The 21,916-nt window shown below is 46.5% G+C and overlaps 3 protein-coding genes across 5 annotated transcripts in view; 2 read left to right on the plus strand and 1 right to left on the minus strand.

Annotated features, from left to right (window-relative positions):
* Positions 1 to 1,415, minus strand: part of ECPAS (Ecm29 proteasome adaptor and scaffold) — a 72,452-nt gene extending 71,037 nt beyond the window's left edge. Inside the window, exons 1-2 of one of the 3 annotated variants that reach the window (XM_054179017.1) lie at positions 1,224 to 1,415; positions 788 to 832 (exon numbers count right to left, since the gene is read on the minus strand). In XM_054179017.1, the coding sequence (XP_054034992.1) occupies positions 788 to 832; positions 1,224 to 1,245 (67 nt within the window). In that variant the 5' untranslated portion in view covers positions 1,246 to 1,415. The remainder of the gene's footprint in view (positions 1 to 787; positions 833 to 1,223) is intronic. The other 2 variants (XM_054179015.1, XM_054179016.1) reach the window with 2 other exon arrangements.
* A 2,379-nt stretch (positions 1,416 to 3,794) lies between these two features.
* DNAJC25 (DnaJ heat shock protein family (Hsp40) member C25) lies at positions 3,795 to 11,732 on the plus strand. Its single transcript, XM_054178169.1, has 4 exons — positions 3,795 to 4,110; positions 5,581 to 5,733; positions 7,502 to 7,972; positions 11,145 to 11,732. Exons 1-4 carry the CDS (start codon positions 3,796 to 3,798, stop codon positions 11,265 to 11,267), a joined length of 1,062 nt encoding a protein of 353 aa, XP_054034144.1. The 5' UTR covers position 3,795; the 3' UTR covers positions 11,268 to 11,732.
* A 3,433-nt stretch (positions 11,733 to 15,165) lies between these two features.
* On the plus strand, positions 15,166 to 21,466 carry GNG10 (G protein subunit gamma 10). Its single transcript, XM_054178170.1, has 3 exons — positions 15,166 to 15,321; positions 18,476 to 18,607; positions 20,645 to 21,466. The coding sequence occupies exons 1-2, from the start codon at positions 15,241 to 15,243 to the stop codon at positions 18,599 to 18,601; spliced, it is 207 nt and encodes a 68-aa protein (XP_054034145.1). The 5' UTR covers positions 15,166 to 15,240; the 3' UTR covers positions 18,602 to 18,607; positions 20,645 to 21,466.
* The last annotated feature ends 450 nt before the right edge of the window (positions 21,467 to 21,916 follow it).

Genomic DNA, 21,916 nt, shown 5'->3' on the forward strand with positions numbered 1-21,916 from the left:
TCGTTTACTGCACTAGGCTGCAAAAGGGAGTTGCAGGTGACAGGAACGCAGCGCAGAGGTTCCCGGCAGAAGCTCGCCGCACCTGCGATCCCGGCTGCTCTGATCATGTGCCGAAAGCTGCAGAGGCTGGGGACGTGCCTGCACACCTACCGCGAGGCTCAGCACTGCGCTCACCGTACGTAAGCGGTCTGCGCGAACCCACCGCTGTTTCGGCATGCTTTATTTTCACACCGCTTCTGTAGTTAAAGCCCAGTGCTGAGACAAAGCAGCGCGAGTGCCCGCAGGCAAGAGCTGCCGCCGCTCGCCCCTCTGCGGGAGCGTGCGTGCAGCGGTACCGGAGCGCCCGCTGCTTCTGTACCTCACTGCCCTCGGCCACGCCAGTGGCCGTCCCTGCGGGCTCCCCCTTGGCGAGGAACCGCCGCTACCGCCTCCTCCCCACGGGGCAAGCGGGGCGGCTCCGCAAGGTCACACAGCCGGCTAGCGGCAGGACCGGGCGCAGGCCAAGGGCAGGCCGCGGCCAGCCTACCCAGCCCGCAGTAGGGCCGGGGTTGAGGGAGGCCACCCCTGCCTTCAGTTTCCGCTTCCCGACATGGCTGCCCAGGGCTGGGCCCGGCCTCGCCGCCGTTACCACCTTCCCGGGCCGGGAGCCCGGAGCCCGGACCCCGCCGCAGCAGGGTTGCCACCAAGGATAGACCCCGGCCTGGCCCCACCGCTCCCCTGCGCCTGCCCGCCCACCCCCGGCTAGGACAGCGCCCGATCGGGAGCCCCTAGCACCGCGGCCACTTACTGAGCTCGTCCTGAGCAGCCGCGGCGGCCGCAGCCATGTTGTCAGCTGAGGAGGGAGGGGAGGCGGTAAGAGACGCGCCGCAGCCGCCCGGCCCCAGCCGCTCCCCGCCTCCCGCCCCCCCTCCTCCGCCGGCGGCGCGGCGCGGCATGGGAACAGGCACCAGGCCGGCCGCCTCCTTCTCCTCCTCCTCTTTGCAGCTCCCCCCCAACGCCAACCACCGTGAGGGACGACAGAAGCCGGAGGCGCCCGCCCTCCCGTCACCGCCGTTTTATATTTAGAAAGAGCTGAGCCATCGTCCCCGCCGCCAGCCCGCCCCCACCACGCACATGCATCGGCCCGCCGGCGCCTCTCCTGGCGCGGAAAGGGTCTTTACCAACACCTCGCCCCTGAATCTCGGTGGGTCCCGAAAAGGGGTGGCGAGGAACAGCACACTGACCGGAGTCCGCGCTGACCTCCATGACGGCCGAGACCCGGTTCGCACTCCCAGCAGAGGCGGAGGAGGGGAACGACCCGCAGCCGCGGGCGGCGCAGCTGCGCCCCCTATCGGCGGCAAGTGCCGCCCGGAGCCCCTGGGTAGAGAGCCCCGCCCGCAGACTGGCGCAGCCCAGCCTGCAGCCTGGCACAGCCTGGCCTGCAGAATGCCACAGCCCTGCCCACATCCTGGCACAGCCCCACCCAGACTCTGGCAAAGCCCTTCCCACACCTTGGCACAGCCCTGCCCAGAACCTGGCACAGCTCCTCCCACAGCCCAGCACAGCCCCGCCCAAGCCCTGGCGCAGCCCCACCTTCAGCCCGGCACAGCCCTGCTCGGGCGTTGGCACGATAGCGGCGCATCCCAGCCTGCATCCCAGAGCAGCCCTGTGTACCCCCCACCGCCACTGACAGCCCTCCTCACCCGCCTCCCAGACTGTGGCTGTTTCAATGCCAGTGCAAGAGCAGATGTGGGCACCATCTCCTCTGAGCACTTTCCCCGGCATCCCTGCCTCCCACATTGAGGTGGCAGTGGATCAGCACTCATGACAGATACACATTTAGGAACACTTTTTATTCTTTAAGCAAAAGTAAGGTGCCATGACTGCTGAGGTATCATATTCCAAAGTAATTCACCAGAGAAAGCTGCCCTGTCAATGCCCTCTGCTGCTTTGGACTGGCTGAGGCTGTGGGAGAAAGGCCTGACCATACACAGCATCTTCTCCTGAGCTCATCAGTGATGATTTCTGTAAGGAGTGCACTGCCCAAACACTGAAACACCACTACCACCCCAGATATTACAGACAGCAGGCAGTGCCAGGGTTTCTCACACTGCCTTGTAGGTGGCATGGGGACAGCTCGTGACTTCTCCAAAAAATCCCTAGCAGATCCATGCCAAGAAGTGAGGTTCAGATAAGGCAGTCACAAACAACTGGGAAAAAAATTAGCTATGGACAATCTTTGCTTTATTTGTTAAGCTCAGGGCCTGTAGAGTTCAATGTCAGCTTCCTATGCTGAGAAGCCATGCTTCAATGAGCTGTATAGAGATGCAGTTTTTGAGGGAGCAGGTTTGGGACTGACCCAGCTTTCAAGGAAATTGTAGGCATTGATTAATGCAAAGAAGACGCAGACAGGAGACAGACAGAGGAGGGCCAGAAGTACACAACTCATTCTCATTTCTAGCAGAAGAGCAGCATGTGTTCTGTGATGAGCTGATTATTTTTCTTGCAGCTATTTCTAGAATCAATCAAAACTGCTTTTTCTGGCAAAGGCCCAATATTGAGGTGATGTTCCCACCTGTCACACTGAAGTATAAATGGAATCTCCATTTCCAAAGCAAGTGTTTGGATAAAGACTCAACCTAAGGCAGCAAGACTGCCAGGGCAGCTGAGGACAAATTCCCACTTCAAAGGACTTTCCCTCTTTTTGTTTGCCACCATCACCAAGGGCAAATGTACAGAAAAGAGCAGGAAGAGGAGTGTTCCCCAGTGAACCTTCCACAGAATGCAGACTATATGTAGGTATCATTCAGGTGATGGGACCCCATACAGACAGGCAGTGACACCCCAACTCCAGGAGAGGAGCTTCAACTAAACATCCATTCTGAGGATGCTTCTGACACTCTGCAGCTTTTGAGGAGTGCCTCAGAAGGACGGCCCCAAGAAAAACAAGTAAGCAAAAAAGATTGCAGGATATCAGGGGAAAAGTTGGGCTTTCAAGCCCGGTCACTACTCCATCATGGACTCTGCCATGACTACTTTTCTGTTGCAAATTAGTTAAAAAGGTGGAATTTCAAGCGCAGGCTCTGTCACAAACATGTTTCTCTTGTCACAAATTGGGGGAAAAGCTTGGAATTTCAAGTGCAGGCTCTGTCACAACTGCTTCTCTTTTGCAATATGGGAAAGAGGATGGAATTTCAAGCCTGGGACCCGTCATGCCTCTTCTGTTGCCGATTAGCAGAAGAACTTGTCCTTTCACACCCAGGTTCTGCCATAGCTGGTTTTCTGTTTCCGTTCAGCAAAAAACGTTGTAATTTCAAGCACAGGCTGTGTCACAACTTATGTTTGGTCACAAATTAGGAGGGGGGGTGGAAAGCTGTAATGTCAAACCCAGGCTGTGTCACAATCAGTTTTCTGTTGCTATTAAAGGCGGTAAGGCCGAGATGTCAAGTGTGAGCTCTGCTGCAACTGCCTTTTTTGTCCCAAACTGGGGAAAAAATCTGGAATGTCAAACCCTAGCTCTGTCACAACCGGGTTTGTTCTCCTCGGGAACTGGACTCTGTCGCAACTGCTTTTCTGTCACGATTCAGAAATAAGGCTGGAATGTAAAGCCCGGGCTCTGTCACGACCACTTTTCTGTCGCGATTCAACCCCGGAATTCGCAGCCCACGGTCCGTCACAACGGCCTTTCCCTCGCGACCCAGAGAGCGAACTACGCCGGCGCGCACAGTCTCGGCGCCCTCCCCTCCCCTCCGCTCTGCCCCGCCCCTACCCGCGCTTGCGCAGAGCGCGGGCCCTGGCGGCGGCGGCGGCAGCGAGATGGCGGTGGGCGGCGGCGCCCGGCCGGGCCGGCGGTGGCTGCCGTGCGTGTCGCTGTGCGCGGCGCTGCTTTTGCTGCTCTCGCGGGCGGCGTGGGGCTTGACCGAGGGCCTGTACTGCGGGCGCCGCGTCTGCTACGATGTGCTGGGCGTCAGCCGGCAGGCTAGCAAGGCGGAGATCGCCCGCGCCTACCGGCAGCTGGCCCGCAAGTACCACCCCGACCGTTACCGCGGGGAGCCGGCCTCGCCGGGCGGCGGCCCTCAGGCGGCGCACGAGAAGTTCCTCCTCATCGCCACCGCCTACGAGACCCTCAAGGTGAGAGAGCGGGACCGCCGCCGCGGCCGGAGCCGCTCCGGTAAGAGACGCCCCGGGGGGAGACGCGCGGGGGTCGGCGGCGGGCCGGCAGCGGGGCAGGCGGCGTGCCGGGGAGCGGGGCAGGCGGCGAACAGGCAGCGGGCAGACCGGGCGCCCGGCCCCGCGTCGCGTCTGCCCGCGCCGCCGCGTCCCTCGGCCGTCTCGTTTCGGGAGCGGAGGCGGCGTCCAGGCGAGTAGGTGCGGGTCTCGGTCTAAGGCAGTCGGGGGCACGCTTCGCCCCGCTGCTTTGCCGGTGCTTGAACTACCCGTCCTCCCCTCCGCACCTTAACAGCTGGCAGCAAAATTAAGCAATCACGTGTTACGAGAAGAAAAAGCGCTTCAGGTTACATAATCCCCTCCAAATCTTGCTCTACGGCTGCGAGTCGTCTGCGGCATCTGTATCTGTAGCGTCCATCAAAAGAGATCCGGCTTAAACATCAGGATGCTGTCCGCCTGCGATCGTGCCCCTCTCGCAGGTGGCCCTTCCCTGAAGGAGGATGATCAGAGCCTCGGATTTACACTTGAGCGCGTCGCAGCGGGCTCTGCCTCTTGGGGTTTGCATCCCTTTGTGTGATTGTGGCCAGCTTGCTTCCTACCAGCAGTCAGGGAGGGGGAAAAAGTAAAAGAAAACCTCCAGTAGCCAGTCCAAGAGTGTGGCGGGTGGAAGGGAGGTTACAGTTCACTCTAAAACCCTTTGTACTTAGGTTGTGTTCTCTTGAAAATTCCTTTCTGTTTAAAATGTACTGATTTGGGTTTATCCTAGAGTCATACCTTTAAACAGTGCAGTAATGGTGACTGGAGCAGCATGTGGGATCTGTAAGGGAGGGTTATCAGGGCAAAATATGTGTGGCTTGGCAAAGGTGATACTCAGGAGTGGCAGAAGGGAAACCTGTAAGTAGTTTCGGGCAGCAATGGGGGCGGCAGTGGGGAAGGAACTATTTTTGAGGCTGACTAAATTTCTCATCTTTTAATTACATGCATAAAAACAAGACTGAGGCTTTGAAACAGCCTTCCACTGGGCGAATTCCACAGCCCTAGAAACTAATTCTGGAAGACTTGTAAATCAAGCTCTTAATAGGTATTTTCTTAAATGATGGTTATTAACTTTAGTCCATCTGGATTTCCCATTTTAAAATTAAAAAACAATTGTGTATTTCATTTGCCTGTCTTTATTTCAATATCAAATGCCTTCATGCAGCCTGTGCATTTAAAGACCATGTATGTCAGATGTGTGTGGGCAGATGAATGTGACAACAAATTAACAGGGAATATGAGAAAAGGACCAAGGATTTTCCTCTCTGCTTCATACTTGCTCAAGCTATTGCCAATTTTGTAGCAGCATGGTCAGTATAATGATGTAAAACAGAGCTGTAACAGAGTAAATGCAAACAGGAATCTGAGCCTATGCATGTTTTTCATCTTATCCCGCAGGATGAAGAGACTCGCAAGGATTACGACTACATGCTAGATCACCCTGAAGAGTATTACAGGCATTACTATCACTACTACAGCAGGAGACTGGCACCTAAAGTGGATGTCAGAATCGTGATTCTAGTTACAGTATGTGCCATCTCAGTGTTTCAGGTAAGATTTTAGCTTTGCATGACACTGCTCAGTGAATTTCTGAATGGGAAGAGAAGCATCTGCAAATCTAGTAACACGCCAGGTGTTAAACACTGTCAGTGAGAAAGCCCATTCATATTTGCTGTGGTAAAATTCTCTGCGGTGTCCGTAACAAATATGCAGTTAGGATGTACTGAGCAGATTTTTGACTGCCCTTGCTAAGTTGAACAAAGATGGAGACTAGGTTCTTTAACAACTAGATATTTCATAGAGACAAGTGCTGACTTTCTGAAGAAGTTACTGGGCTATTCATGGCAGGCTTGGGTTAGTGTGTTTGCAATCACAGGCAGGACTCATGCTCCAAATAAGTGTGTGTCACTTTGTCAAGCTGCAGAAGCAAATTTTGAATCTTTTTTTTTTTTAAAACAGACTAATTCCAAACTAAATTCAAGACTCAATTCAAGTGACAGGACTGAATTTCAGGAGCTTATTAATGTCTGGATCTTACTCTGCAGTGAATTTTAAACACCACAGAGGTGTCAGGAGAGAAGTGAATTTGCTTCAGCAAAGTTTGCTCGGGAGGTGGTAGATCTGAAAAAACAGCCTGTGTTTTCAATAAAGAAAACTTGTGCTATTGCTGACAAATATTTTAAGTGGAAGAAGATGTATAACTCTTTCTTTTTTTTCAGGATCTCTTTGATTCGTGGTCCAAAACATCTCTAAAAGTACCCAGCAGTTTAAGCGATTAAGATAACAGCTCGTTCTGTGGTGCAAATAGCACATTATTTTAGTGGGATATTGGGAGTTAAAATAAAAATGTGTGGATAAGAATTTGAGAGCTTGAAATAACAAATTCCATTGGCATAGGCAGCCAAGTACTGAACTTCTTGTCAAAATTACTTCCAGTGACAGACTTCCATTTTGCCCTCATTTCTTATTTTGGCTGTATGGGGAGGTACTTTCCTGCAGTCCAGCTGCCAGATGACTGCAAATTCTGTGTAAACATCTGTGTCAACTGATTTGCCTTTCTCTCCCTTTTGGTTGTTTCTGCTTCTTGGCCTTTGTTGAGGTTGCATGGTGCATATACCTCTGCCCTTTGTCTCGGTGAATGGTGTGAAATGCTGCTTTTTTACCCCGTTAAGAGGGGTACACCCCAGGCAATATATTTCTGGTTTGTTTGGGTGGGGTTTGATTTCTTCCTTGTTGATTTGAAATTCATTCGGAGGGTAGCTGAAGATTAAGGGAGAAATGTTGAATCTTGTAAAGTGAATCCTGTCAGGCTAATGAGATTCTTATGTACTTAATCCCTGTTTAATTAACTGTTTTAAATAGGTAATGATTTCATAATAAAGTGTTCATATGTCAGCTACTTTATTTATAAATCTAAGGAAGCTTCTGAGAATGGTGGCTTCAAGAGTTTTAACATCTTCCTGGGAACAAAACCAGTCTGAACATCATCTGCTTGTCCTTTCTTATCACTGTGTATTGCTGTGAGATACACATCTATGCATCTATTTTCCAGGTGCATTAGTAAGCCTGCAGGAATAGTTAGTGCTTCTGTAGTACATCTGGAGTACCATTACCTTTGGTTTTTATCCTGGCTGTAATGTAATTGTTAAAGGAGTATGGCAGCATTGTTACTTTTTCCTGGCAAGCCTCCAGATAGGAATGTGTCTGTATAAAACCATGGGTTTGATTTTTGCTGTTCTTGAATTGCAGTTCTTCAGCTGGTGAAATAGTTACAATGAAGCTCTCCATGTTTTCACTTCTGCTGTTTTTTGAATTACAGTTCTTCAGCTGGTGGAGTAGTTACAATGAAGCTATCAACTACCTAGCTACAGTGCCAAAATACCGTATACAAGCTACTGAGATTGCCAGGCAGCAAGGTTTACTCAACAAGACTAAAGAAAAAGGCAAGAACAGGCGGTCTAAAGAAGAAATTCGTGAAGAGGAGGAGGAAATCATCAAAGACATTATTAAAAATAAAATAGATATAAAAGGCGGTTATCAGAAGCCCAAGATCTATGATATACTTCTGTTTCAGATCCTTCTGTTTCCTTTTTACCTGTGCAAATACATAGCTTGGTCCTGTTGGTGGATTTATTGTTTCCGTATTAAAGGGCAAGAGTATGGTGAAGAAGAGAAGCTGTATATCATACGAAGGTACATGAAGATGTCTCAGTCTCAGTTTGACAGCCTGGAAGATCATCAGAAAGAGACCTTCCTTGAACGGCAGCTGTGGGTACGAGAGAACTACGAGGTGGGTAGCTAATGTTTGTTTTCCTGACTTCAGAGCAGCAGTTTTGTGAAGGTGCTTGGGACAGGGCTGTGTGAAGCATTGCTTCACATTTAGCTGTTGCTTTCTAAATTGAAAACTGTTTGACAGCCACATGGTGTCTTTAACAGTTTATGTTCATGGAATGGTAGACAACAGCTCCTGATCGTGCCATGAATATAGGAAGGAACTTCTGCTTGGTCAGGGAACATCCACCTGTGCTAGGGAGTCTCTGTGTACAAAATGTAATTGGAAGCTGATTAAAGGCTTTCTATAATAATGTGATGTGGCAAAGTTGTTGTAGTAGGTTGAAGACTTTCTCTGAACATTAATAAGTTTTTATTAATTGCCTGGATCATATGAACTTCCTATTTTATCAGCTTTCTAAGCCATTAATTCCTAACACATCTTATTTTTAAGCAGTCCATTGGTAGTTCTTTGGCCTTCTGAGTACCAGGGGCTCTTCTGGCTGTGCTCTAGGCCTATTCATGTAAAGATGGCATATGTAATACCAGTGGGCACAACTGCTATTCTTGACATGGGTAGACAGTCAATATGTAAACTTTTCATTGAAGCTTTCTGGAAGAGCAGTGAGAGAACATTAGCCACAGCATGGAATTTGCAGTCCAGAATGACTTGGGATGCTGAAAGGTGGCAAACTGACAAAACACTTCGATTGTTTCACAGAAGCTCATCTGTGGGCCATCTGGGTGGGAGGTTTATAGAGCAGAAACTGAGAATATGAACTTGGCCTGCTTAGGAGGAAGAGAAGATGTTGTTGCTGCTCTGCATACACTGGAAAAAGAAATGGGTTGGTGGCAGAACTGCCTTTGCTGCTGGCAGGGTACCAAAGATAAGAGAATGCTGCTTTTAAGGGAGACAAGGGTGGATTCATCTAGAAACTTGAAGAGGAAAATAGTAAAATCAATGATAATGTAAGAAAAATATTAGCAAACAGGTTGAAAGTAGGATTGAATGATGATAAATTTTCTAGAAAAGAGTCAGGAAGTCTAAAGACAATAATGTTACTAAGTGAAGCAGATGTCACGTGTGAAAGAGTAAGATAGGGTGGATGTTGTAGGTGGGTAGGATGGTTGTTGTAGGGAAGGAATTACATGGTTTGGGAGCCATGCTGTTTCTGACTAGTGAAGTTTTGGTCACTGAATGTACAAGAGCTGTATTTATCAGAACAGAAGTCTGTTGAGCTCAGGCTCATTTGTGGTGGGCAGCAGTCTATTTTTAGTGAGGAATGCATGAAAGTTGCATGTTTGTAGCAATATTTATCCAGTATAATTCACAGCTTGGTGATTTCCTGAAAAGGAAATGGTGACTTTGCAGGTAAATGCTTTAATGAGCTTTTATTTAATGAATCCTTTTTTATAATGAGTTTATATAGTGACTCCTTGAGTGCATTAAAACTGTCACTGTCTGTTGTGCCATCTGGTCATAAGTTCAGCAGTCCAAGTAGGAGGTGGTCCTTTTGAAACCACCCAGACACCTGCTGGTTCCTGTATTACTGGAAATGGATAATAATAATAGAATCACAGAATCAAGAAGGTTCAAAAAGATCTCAAAGATCATCAAGTCCAACCTGTCACCACAGACCTCATGACTACTAAACCATGGCACCAAGTGCCACATCCAATCCCCTCTTGAACACCTCCAGGGATGGTGACTCCGTCACCTCCCTGGGCAGCACATTCCAACAGCTAACAACTCTCTCTGGGAAGAACTTTCTTCTCACCTCTAGCCTAAATCTCCCCTGGGGCAGCCTGAGACTGTGTCCTCTTGTTCTGGTGCTGGTTGCCTGGGAGAAGAGACCAACCCCCTCCTGGCTATGACCTCCCTTCAGGTAGTTTAGAGAGCAATAAGGTCTCCCCTGAGCCTCCTCTTCTCCAGGCTAAACTATCCCAGCTCCCTCAGCCTTTCCCCATAGGGCTTGTGCTGGAGGCCTCTCACCAGCCTTGTTGCCCTTCTCTGGACATGTTCAAGAGTCTCAATGCTTTATGTAGTTTTTTGGTTGGATGGGTTTTTGTTATTGTTGTTTTGGTGGGGTTGGTTTGGGGTTGTTTTTTCTCTTGGGCTCACTATGTTCCTGCGTACGACTACCGTGCCTTTACAGGAAATTTAGTCATGTCTTTTCTAGGCTGAAAATAAGCCTAGGTGTTCCTCCCCCAAAGTTTCTCTGCTCTGTGATCACTGGAGATGCCTGTCTGCATACTGTTGAGTCTCTCCATATCCTTTTAGAATTGGGAAGACCAAGAGTTCAATACACAGATACATCATGCAGCTGTACAATGGCTGGGTTTTTTTTCCTCTCTTCTGTTACTTTCCTAATGATCTTAAAACCTCTGTGATCACTGAACGTCGAGCTGTGTATGTAAAAAGCCATCCATAATATTTTTAGAATCTTGTTCATGCGTAGTGGAACCTTAAATTTAATTCCCTTCCAGGAATAAATCAGATGACACCAAGATGACATAAACCTGTATGCTGTTGAGATTTACACTGGCTGTGTCTGCATGAACTGCCTTCCAGAGAACTCCAGATACTGGAGTTTGCCAACAATTGTGGATTTCACTACAGCGACGCTATTTCTTGACAGAATGTAGTTAGTTATCATTTGATACTGACAATAATTAATGCAAAGATATTAACTTAGTTGAGAAGCTTCATTAGGACTAACAAGTTCCACAGTGGTGTTCTATCTAGACAATGACTTTGAAATGTGGTAAGAAGTAGAGAGAGGCTTAACAACATTGAGCAGTACCTGTGCTGAGAAGAGACTCCTCAAAATTCAGCTTTTTGAGCGTTGTCAGTTCTTCACTGTCAATTTTATTTTGTAAATCAGCATCTAGTGTTTCAGCAAGGGAAAAAAAGAAGTTCTATAGCTTGCAGCATTCTTTCAAGGAGCTAGTTCTGCTCTCAGCAAAAATGCAAAGTATCACAAGTACAGCCAGCAGCCTCTGAGGAAGATATTTTCTATGCTGAATGTACTCCTGCACTTTGTTAGAGAGGGTCTGCTTCTATGCTGGAATTCAGTCTTCTCTAAAAACAGTACGATGGTGAATGGTTGAACTACAAACACATACACCCCTCCTGAGGCTTACTTAAGGTGTTTCCTTAGCCTCCCTGAAAACTTTTGTGTGTCTTTCAGGTCTATAAACGAGAGCAAGAGGAGGAGTTGAAGAAGAAGATGGCTATGGATCCTCGATGGAAGAGATACCGGCGGTGGATGAAGAACGAAGGGCCTGGAAGACTGACTTTTATCGACGACTGAAAGTTGCTGAACCAAATCTGTGCTGATGTTGAAAGTCATTTGCAGAACTTTTCACTACAGAACTTTTCACTACATCATTTGGAGTTTTGTCTGCTGTGTCTCAGCAGTGATCAAAACCTCAGGAATTATTAAATCAGGCTGAAAAATAATACAGGTTTACCATTTTTATAAGTCAGACCTATTAAACTGGCTCAGCTCCATGTGTGTATGCCATTTACTTGGGGATCTCAGTATGGAATTCATAATTCCAATGTATTTTCTCTACATATTTTATGTTCATGATCAGTGGAACTCTTAAATCTTTTATGAAAATGTTTCTAGATCAGTCCTTGAAAGTTCTGGTTTTCCATTATTAAACTGAAGTGTTCCTGCAACTGGACACTGGAAATGCTTATAAAAGATTATGAAGGAAGAGCCATGTTCTGTTTCCTTCTCTCTTTCCTTTTGTTTTTCAATCTAATTATTATGATGCCAAACTGTTGGTTTTTTTTTTAATGTAGGCAATATGGGGATTATATCTGACCTCTTTTTTTGCTATTCCTGCTCCAGTTGGAAATGAATTTTATTCTTTGTTGGAATAAAAGATGCATGAATGATCATCATTGTGATGCAAACAAGCCTTAATTCTTTGTTCTACAGAGTGATTCATGAAATAGTGTGTTTAGATCTTTTGTCTTTTTGTTTTTCGTTCATGTATGTTAGATTGTACCTGCTCGTTCAGGACAAGTATACCAGTTAATATTAGTCTACTAAATGTGACATTTCTTTCACCAAAGTATTGGTAAAAGGGAAGATGACCCTTTTGTTAAAAAGGGCAATTTTGATGCCTTATGTAAATAAAAGTTTATATAATACACATACTGAATTGGTTTTAAATTCTAAATCTAAAGTTTTCTTTATCTCTTCTAATCAGACCTCAGAGTACTTAAATAATGCACCACAGCATGCTGTGGTTTCATCTAACACAGCCCAGGTCAGAGTTTCCTTGATTAGCTGGTAAAAGGGATTCTGTTACCATGTTTTTGCTCAGAGTTTTACTGAGCAAGGGGCACATGGTATCGTGCCTCTCCTGTCATTTATCACATTTCCAAAAGCAAGTTCCTCAAAATTTTCTGCTGAAAACAGTGCTGGGTTAGCTAGTTTCTGTGGAGCTGAATTCTGGGAGAGAAGCTCTTGAATTTGTTGCTCCTGCCAAAGCCCATAGCAACTAAAAGTTTTTAAATGCTTATTAATTTTTGATTCTGGAATGGTGACCTCATTTTTTGAGGAAGAGATTTTGTTCTCTGTGCCTCTTGCTAGTTTAGCTTTCACTAGTTCTTGGAATGTCTTATCAGCTCTCTGCTTAAAATAATACATATTCAAGACCACATTAGAAGTATTATGCTAAGTGAGTAACTTCTGTATGCATTAGTAAAATCAAGGAGAAGCTGCTAGATTAGTCTTTCATCTCTGCTTCATGTAGTGTAGCTCTGTACTTAATTCACTTTGTGTTTAATAGCTAATTCAAATCCAAAACTTGTTAAAGAAGCTCAGAAGAACAAGCTCTGCTTGTTTTCATGAAGTGGTCTTGGATGCACTGTAGTGGTGGGGCAGGAGCACTGCTCCACCTGTTCCTGAAGTGAGAGACTTTCACAGCTGAGGTGTGTTGACTGGTAAAGCAAACAGCCTCCTGCAAGAGAGGAAGGGGGAATATCAAGTTGCTGTGATAGAAACACAGTTTGGAGTAGCTGATCTTTTGAGGTTCCTTCCAACCCCTACCATTCTGTGATTCTATGAAACAAAAGTAAGCACAAGTAAAATGGTGCTGATTACCAGGTAAGACCTGATCTGGAAAAGAACCAGACAAGTGCATGCAAGAGGATCTAAACCTGTGGTCCCAGTTTCACAAGCTACCAGCTCTGCTGCTCTTGCACTTGTGCCTCATTTTGCTCTATCATTTCCCTCCCAGGCCAAATATTTGAGTTACACAAATAAGCAATCGAAACACAGATTATTCCCCACCCCCTTTCTCTAGATTAGTTGTAATCAAGATTAACTTCCTGACCTGACACTGCAGCAAGAAATCAGAGCAATGGAGCAGTCCCTGGGGAAGACACAGCTGTGTCTCCCAGCAGCAATGGTGTCTTTTCGCTGTAAACCTGGCCTGATAACTGAATGAGCAGAGAAGGGGAAAGTCAGCAGGTACCATACAACCTGCTGGGAGCTAGACATTCTGCAGGCTTGCTTCTTTTCTCAACATGAGCCCTTTGAAAATAACCAGACTCAGGCACAAATTCATGGGCTGCAGCAAGAATTTGCTGTACGGTGATGCTGCAGTCACATCTCTATGATGGGCACAGGAAAAAAAATTGTCTTTACAAAGCTGACAGCATTGCAGCATTAGCTGAGGCTACTGATCGTTTCTAGCCTAACATCTTACTCTAGTTCTGGGGGATGTCTGTCTTCTGGGCATAAATTTTCAAGGCCTATTATATCTGGAAATAAAATTGACAAAGTTATTATATGCATTAGCAAAACAAACAAAACCAGGAATGAGACTGCTGAGAGTTACAGTGCTATACCTGGTAAACAGAGATAACTTCAGAGAGAAGCAATTGCATGAACAAGTATTGATGGTACTGGGTAAAGGTGATATCTGTGTATGGGAAAATATGGCAAGGTAATAGGCTCTTGGACCACCTTGCTTCCTGTCAACTCTTTTCAAAGAACTGCTTTGGAGCATGTATTTGCTTTCAAATATGTAGCATATGAAATATGGTGAAATGTCCATTTCACTCAATGTACAAAATTACATTTCACTCAGCTTCACATTCACCACCAGTCTTTTCCATGACTATCCTGAAGCTCTGACAGACTCGATCATGTTGCTGACTGGTTGTCTCTGTGCCCAGAGCAATCATTTGAGACTGTGAGCTTCATCACACCAACTTTTTAAGAGGCCAGCAAGCTTGGATGCTTGGCCGATGCCCACAAAACAATGTGACTAACAGATGGTCGCTAGAGAAACGTGATGAACCATGCAGGGAGATGCAGCAACACTGGCTGCAGCCATCAAGACAGTTTGAGCTTAACAGCTGCCTGGAGGCAGAGTGGAACTTCTGTTAAATCCTCGCAGAACATTTAGAACTCCCTTTTCTCTCTTCCCTACACACTTCCCTGTGGCATATTAAGGCCTCTTTTTTTCTTTTAAAAATATTCCTCCCTTTCCCTCTTTTCTGCTCTTTCCCCCTTCTCCCCCTTTCTTCCATTTTTCTGTTTTCATCTTCCCACTTTTTTCCCTGTTTTCTCACATTCTTCCTTTTCCTCCTTTCCCTTCCTCTTTCCACCTCACTTTGTCACTTCTTTCTCCCCTTCCCCCTTTTCCTTACTTTTCTTCCCCTTCATTTTTCTTTTAATTTCTCCCGATTTTGTGCTTCCCCATTTTTTTATTTCCCTCTATTTATTTTTTCTGTTTCCCTTCCTCTCCCTTTTCCCTCCTTTCCCCCCTCCTTTATTTTTTTCTTTTGTTTCCTCCCCCCCATTTTCCATTCTCCCCTTTCCCCCTTTTTCTCTCCTTCCCCCCTTTTTCCTCTCATTTTGTTCCTCCTTCCCGACCCCTCCTTTTGTCCTCTCTTCCCCCTCCCGTTTTCCTTCCTTCCCTTCCCCTCCCCCCCATTTTCTTCCCTCCGTTTCCCCCTTTTCTTACCTTTATTTCTTCCCTCTAGTCCTCATCTAGCGGCCAAGGTTTTCTGCCCCCGAGGCAGCAGTGGCCGCCAGCCAGGACCGCGGTAAGGCGCTCTAAGGCAGCAGCTGCGGGACGAGGCGTGGCGGTGCAGCCGAGCCTGCTGAGGGCGGAGCGGCCGCGGCTTCTCCCTCGGGCGGCTCCGCGGCGGCGGCGGCAGAAGGAGCCGCCCCTTGCCCAACCTTGCCGAGCGTAGCTTCGACCGGTCCTGTCGCTCTGCCTCTGTTCTTCCGACCTCTCCACGGCTTCGGCATGTCGTCGGGCGGTAGCCTGAGTACTATGCAGCGGCTGGTGGAGCAGCTGAAGCTGGAAGCGGCCGTGGAGAGGATCAAGGTGAGGGCCGGGGCGTGTGGGGGCTGGGTCCCCGGGGCGGGAGGCGGTGGTTGCCTCGCCTGGAGCGGCGGGGCTGGCGAGACGAGCTGTTCTTGCTCTTGTTTCTCGGGTTGTCCCTGCCGCCCGCCTTGGGGGTGAGTCGTGGGAGAAGGGGACGAGATGTCCCTGTGCCCGGGGGTGCTCCGAGCCGTGGCTGCCGTCCCCGCGGGTTGGGAGCCTTTCACGGGGAGGGGGAGCTGTGATAAATTATGTAGGAGCCTCTTATGGGTGCTGCACAGGCAGGTGGGACAGACGACAGCCGTTCTGTGCGCGGAGCCGGCCGGCGGGGCTGGCGTGGGGAGCGTGTGTGGGTCCGCATCCGCTGACTGGCATCGCCGGGTGAGCTGCAGATTTTCTACGCATGCATGAACCTTCTCCTGCTTGCAGCTTCCCAGACAAAGGCAGGCTAGTGGGGCGGCCGTGACATCCGCCAGCTCCTCACGGTTGAGTTTGGTGGGGTTTTCTTTCGCCCTGGCAGCCTAAATCCGCCCGCTGAGACTTTTGGGAGGCAGCGCTCGAGTCCCGGCAGGAGGGAGGTGTTCATAGCTGCTTTGTGAAAACGGCTCTTCCCTGCCGCTCGCACGATCCGGCATAGACTGTGAAGTGGTGAAGGTCAAATTAATCTGTATCCTGTGCTTTCCCCTTCTTTCATCAGTCATTCATTTGATGGTTTTCTTTGGCCAATCCCAAAACATCAGTTTCCTCAGTCAGGGGACAGTGTCAGTACACTGAGCTGCAGAGACTCTACTAACGGACTTTAAAAATAACTTACATACCTTTTTCTCATTATTCCTGTTCTGCTGAAAATTTGAGGTGCCTGTTGCAAGGTGAAACCGCTATGGCTTTTGGATATCATCCCAATCATGGTCAGGCATTGTAACGTGCTGCTCAGGGGGGTGGTGGAGTCACCATCCGTGGAGGTGTTTAAGAAACGTGGACATGGTACCTTGTGGTAAACCTTAGCTGCTGTAGTGGTTGTGGGCTGATGGTTGGATTTAATGATTTTACAGTTTGATTTTTTTTCCCCAGACAAAACAATTCTATGATTCAATTAATTAATATTACTTTTTTTTTTTTGTTAGCAAATAATCAGCATGTATTTGATTCACTAGAAGTGGCTGCAGTTTATCACTGCAGTCATGCATGAGAATCGGTGTGAAACAACACAATGAAGAGTGGAAATGTAGGTTCCTGTGGCAAGGTGGATGTTGTCTGACACAGAAGTGATTGACCAAACATTTCTGTTGCTTTGTGCCATAAGTCATAGCCTGGATCACTGTTGTTGTTAATTTTGAGGCATATCCCTCTTCCCACATCTCTGAGGGCAAGGAGCGGGTATTAAAATTATCACAGTTTATTGAGGGTTTCTTTGTGGTGGGAACACATTCAGGAGCTGAACTTCTCAAGTCTACATATTTATTCCAGGTTTAAATGTACTCCAGGGAGGCTTGGCTTTGATGAAGCTTCAGTCTCATCTTTCTTGCAGCGTTGTGCACAGCAGCCCCTTTCCAGGTCTGCTGCTCTAGGAACCTCTTCATGCATTTTTCACAAGTGAAGTGATGCATGTTTAAAAATGTGTCATATGAAAAGCATCATCTGGGTTTCTTGACATGCATTGTAAAAGCAGTGAGGAATATATTCAGCTGGTGAACAGAACAATTGGGTCAGTTCTGGCAGACTCTGAGATAGGAGAAAACATTGTTTTGCCTGCTTTGAATAGACAATGTGATTTCAGACGGAAGCTAGAGATGAAAGGATCTTAAAAAACACACTCCATACTACAAAGTTCCGGTGGTGATTTTGTTTACCCTGACAGCTGAAAAGGCAGACAGGAACAGTATTTTCAGAAAGAGGAAACCAAGTAGGAAAGAAGTACCCACAAACATCTTGCACTCAGGAGGCAGCTGCAGGGAGTGTGTTTGTCCTGTGATGAAATACAACAGAAACTCTTTGTGGGAACTGAAGGAGTGAAGGATGTTTCAGGGGTGTAAGAGTAGTTACAACATAAGAGTAGGCAGTTCTCTCCTAGAACAGCAGTCTGCTGCTGTATGGATAATTCTCACACAGGTTTGTCTTTCTGGGAGCACCAGGATATGCACAGCTCAGTACACGTTGCAGAGTTCAGCAGCAAAGTGCAGGGAGGTGTGGTGAGGAGCTGCTAACTGTGCTGTGCTCATGAAGCAAGCTGTGCCCTGAATCAAACTTCTCTTTTTCCAGGAAAGGCTCCATGCAGCCTTGGCCTGACGAGTGTTGGCTGTTGGCACCTCTGCCTGATAGCTGTGTGGTGCACAGTTGAGTACCAGCAAGGAGTTGGCACTGTTTGAGGCAAGAGTCTTAATGCTGCAGGGAGTCCAAGGTGGGAGATCTTTGCTGCTTCCAGAAAGAGGTTCTCAAGGAAGGGAAGAGTGACGAAGCCCATTGACTAGCAGGGATCCTTGATGCTTCTCCTTGCACTCTGATCAAGAGCAATTGGGAAATTAGAAATTTCTCTGGTTTCTGTCAAAGGTGCAAGCATATGTCTGATTCAGTCCATAGGGAGAGCAAGGTTCAGTGCTGGAGGCATCTTGCCTTTGGATTCCTGGGCTTGTTTTGCAGCTCTGTACTGTCCCCTTTGAGGGGTAGAGTGTGGATTTGAAGCTTTCACTTCATTACCAGAGGAAGGTGGCAATTTGGACTTAAAAATGTCTTCCATCTTTTTCCTCTTACCCCTTGTTCTATTCTGTGTTGCTTAGCAATTCAGGATTAAAAACCCTTTTTGCAAATTACCTGAGGATATCAGAGTTCAGATATCAACCAGGAAAAAAAAAGAGTACAGTCAACTGAGAAATCCTGTGGTTGTGGCCTTGTGTATTTTAATGAGGACAATTCCGTCACACTTGGACCTCAGTCCTGTGTGCTTCTCTGGCTCACCACCGGCATAGTATTTCATGCGTGTTTCATTGGAGCTTTGTAAATGTGCTTCTGTGCTGATTTACTTGGTGTTTTAGAATCCAAGAGCTGACTTGGCTGCCCTCCAGCTCTGTTTGATAATGCTTCTTCAAGAGGAAATGCCCAATAGATGCTTGTGAATGAATTAGTTTCCTCTCTGGATTTGTTTTTGTTTTTCTTTACACAGGTCTCTCAGGCAGCTGCAGAGCTCCAGCAGTACTGTATGCAAAATGCCTGCAAAGATGCCTTGCTTGTTGGGGTTCCTGCAGGGAGCAATCCCTTTCGTGAACCCCGATCCTGTGCCCTACTCTAAAATCAGGTAATAAAGACATTGACACCACTGCAACAACTCTCATTTGAAATCCAAGCTCCAGAAGGGACAAGGGCATGCAGTGAAAGTTGTTTGACTGTTGAGTTCTTGGTGGCATAGTGTCCATCACTTCCCTGCAGGCTCTGCAGATTGTTTTGTGTTTCTTTTAGACATGGCAATTGAAGCTGGTCCCTTTAATGCAGCTCTCTGTAGAGGTGTTTCTCTCATGAGCTGTTTTTTGTATGGTTGTTTTGTTTTTTCTGGGGTTTGTTTGTTCATTTTATTTTTATTTTGTTTTGCTTGGGTTTTTTGGTTTGGTTTGGGTTTTGGTTTTTTTTTTGAGGGGGTGGGGTTTTTTTGGGGGTGTGTGTGTGTTGGTTTTAGGGGGTTTTGTGCATTTGAACAGCTCCATGGTCATTAGCAGCATCCAAAATAATAGAAAGTGTCATTGGATCACAGCTGTGATTTGACATAGCTGGACATGAAAAACAGTCATGCACTCAGCTTGAAGAAATTGGACACAGCTGTGGCAGTTGCGTGTGTTTTGATGTCTAGCCCACAGCTTAAGCAAGAACCTTGTTAGAGTACATTTTGTCTTTGGTGTCATCATATTGCAGTTCATTTAGCTGTCTGTTGGTGTGGCATCTAAAGTGGTGGAAGCAGAGAGGAGCTGAGGCAATCTATAGTCATGTCCTTTGTAACCTGTATTACCACAGGTTTAAAAGATGAGATAGCCCCTGAACTCTCTCTGCTTCAGCATTCTGTCTTGCTCCTGCTTGAGCAACATCTGCAGGGTGGGTGGGCAGGAGACTTTTCAGTGCTTGCAGATCTTTGGGATCCAGTTCCATGATTCCCACTATTGCCTCTGTTGCCTGGCACACAGATATAGAATCATACAATTGCCTGGGTTGGAAGGGACCTCTAAAGGTCATCTGGTTCAACCCCTCTGCATTGAGCAGGGGCATCCTGAACTAGGTCAGGTCACCCAGAGCCCTGTTGAATTTCACATTGACAAATATCCAGTGACTGAAGCAGGAGGAAGAAAGGCTGTGTGTGCTAGTAGTCTTGGGCAGGATCACACCATAACTTATGTCAGAAATATCTTATTTGTTCAGTGTGGCAAGCAGTGTGGAAGTAGGATGTTCAGAAGAGGGTACTCTTTAAAAGGAAAAGAAAAATATTTCCTGCAAAAGAGCTGAAAAAACTTCAGAGAGATGAAGAACCACTGAATTCTGTTATTTCTTTGAGAGTGCTATCAAAGTGAAAAATCAATGTTTTCTTTAAGGGCAGAATTTAAACTAGAACACAAAGTACTTGTAAAGGCTTCCCCTTTCTGCTGCTGGGGTTTCTGAGCTTGCAGATGTCCTTGTGCCTCATCAGCAGTGTGGTTTTGATTGTTGCTGCATTGGTTTGACAAAACAGGACTGAACCTGAAGAGGGAGAACAACTGAGCGTGAGATGCTCTTCTGGAAAAAGTTGGGGGGAAGGAAGCATAAACAGAAGGTTTCCCTAATCTAGATGCTACCCTTAGTTCTTTTTTTTGCAAATAAGATAAAATTGATGACTGTGTCACGTGTTCCTCTGTTAATGAAGCAGCCTTTCTAGGTTGCTGGGTCTTTGTGTGTGTACATGTGTATCTAGGATTCAAGTTTGATTGTATCTTCCTGAGAGGATGCAAAATACTTCCTTAAATGAATTGGATGGTTAATTTACAATACTTTTCTGGCCCAGCCCAAAATTTCAGTTAGTCATCTTTCATTGATGGATCAATTATTTAGTGTATTACTATTGAGCTATCTTAGGATCATTAAAAAATGAGAGCAAAGTCAAAAAGCCAATTAAAAATGTTTGTAATATTCAAGGAACAACTTATTAATCCAACAAATGAAAGTGGTTGTTCAGTTTTTATTAGTGCAGTTAGTTCTTCTTTCTTTGTTTCTTAATTATTTTCTTTAGTTCTTCAGTTCCTTTGTGTTACAATCTGTAAGAGAGATGTATCCGCTCAGAAATACAGCATTTAATCAACTTTTTTTCCCCTTCTTATAGGGAAGGTCATCGGAGAGCTGCCTTCAAGCATGACATGAATAACAACTGGCTCTCCTCCACAAGAAAAGTCTCTCTCCGTGTCCTAACTTTTGTGAGGCTGAAACGATGTCCTAGATATTTATGTTTGTTCTTGTGTATCTCTACTTCACTATCTGCTAATGTTCTGAAAGTTTTTTAATGTAACTCTTGCTCTTCCCATAATCATCACTGTTGTTACCACACTGTGCTAACCACATAGATACTACCCAAGAAGTTTACATTGTAGAAGACAGATTTTTACCACATTACTTACTCCTGTCTTGATAAACTGTTACACCAGAATGATAGCAAAAAATCATCCAAAGGAAAACACCCAAAACATGAATAGTTGAAGTATAAAACTAAATGTTGTTAGTACTCAAGTGATGTTCTCAGGGGGAATTTTCCTTCTGTTAGCAAGACCTTGCACCAACTATGATTTACTTACTTTTTTTTCCCAAGTGCATCTAAGTCCATAAATGACACACAGGAGAAACTGCTGGGCACAATGTGTAGCACAGGCTTGATTACTACAGCACATTTCTTACAAAACTAATCTGTAATACTTCTGCTAATTTATATTTGCAAAGGTACTGCCCTGGTGGAGTTTCCTTCTGTCATGGTCTAAGCTCACCCACTTGGTACTCTACACTTGCTCACTTCTACACCACTGCAGTGGAATGGGGAGGAGAAGACAGAACAAATGGCTGAACAGTTGAGGCAGAGAACAAGGAGGGCTCACTCACCAATTATGGTCATGGATAAAAGATTTAGCTTGGGGAAAACAATATCAGCATGTTTAAAAAAAAAACACACCACATTTTCTCTGCACCTTTCCCTCATTCACAGGCTCACTTCTACTCCTCTGCTCACAACCTTCTCAGCTCTGTCCTTCTGCCAGTTCTCACCCCACCTCACAGTCTACTCATCTAACCTACTGTGCCCAGGCTTACCTATGAGGATGTTACAAGAGGCAGTGTCAAAAGCCTTACTGAAGTCAAGGTAGACAACATCCACTGCTCTATCCTCGTCTACCCAGTTGGTCATGCCATCCTAGAAGGCTACTGGATTGGGCAAGCATGATTTCCACTGGGTGAATCCATGCTGACCAGTCCTGATAACCTTGCTGTTCCTCCACAAGCTTAGTGATAACATCAAGAACTATATCTACTATCACTGGGGCACTCACCTTGTACACAAATGAGCTCATGTTTTCCTCACAGTCTTCCCCTGGTGCAATGTGGTGTCCATCCC

This window comes from Dryobates pubescens, chromosome Z (assembly GCF_014839835.1).
Source record: "Dryobates pubescens isolate bDryPub1 chromosome Z, bDryPub1.pri, whole genome shotgun sequence".
Classification (NCBI taxonomy): Eukaryota; Metazoa; Chordata; class Aves; order Piciformes; family Picidae; genus Dryobates; species Dryobates pubescens.

What these genes read in the sequence shown, in the direction of transcription:
- DNAJC25 (XM_054178169.1), top strand. Translation starts at nt 3,796, where the DNA reads ATGGCGGTGGGCGGCGGCGCCCGGCCGGGCCGGCGGTGGCTGCCGTGC. An exon ending in CCGCCTACGAGACCCTCAAG is followed by an intron (nt 4,111 to 5,580) that starts GTGAGAGAGCGG and finishes CTTATCCCGCAG; the next exon opens with GATGAAGAGACTCGCAAGGA. An exon ending in GTGCCATCTCAGTGTTTCAG is followed by an intron (nt 5,734 to 7,501) that starts GTAAGATTTTAG and finishes TTTGAATTACAG; the next exon opens with TTCTTCAGCTGGTGGAGTAG.
- GNG10 (XM_054178170.1), top strand. Translation starts at nt 15,241, where the DNA reads ATGTCGTCGGGCGGTAGCCTGAGTACTATGCAGCGGCTGGTGGAGCAG. An exon ending in CGGCCGTGGAGAGGATCAAG is followed by an intron (nt 15,322 to 18,475) that starts GTGAGGGCCGGG and finishes TTCTTTACACAG; the next exon opens with GTCTCTCAGGCAGCTGCAGA.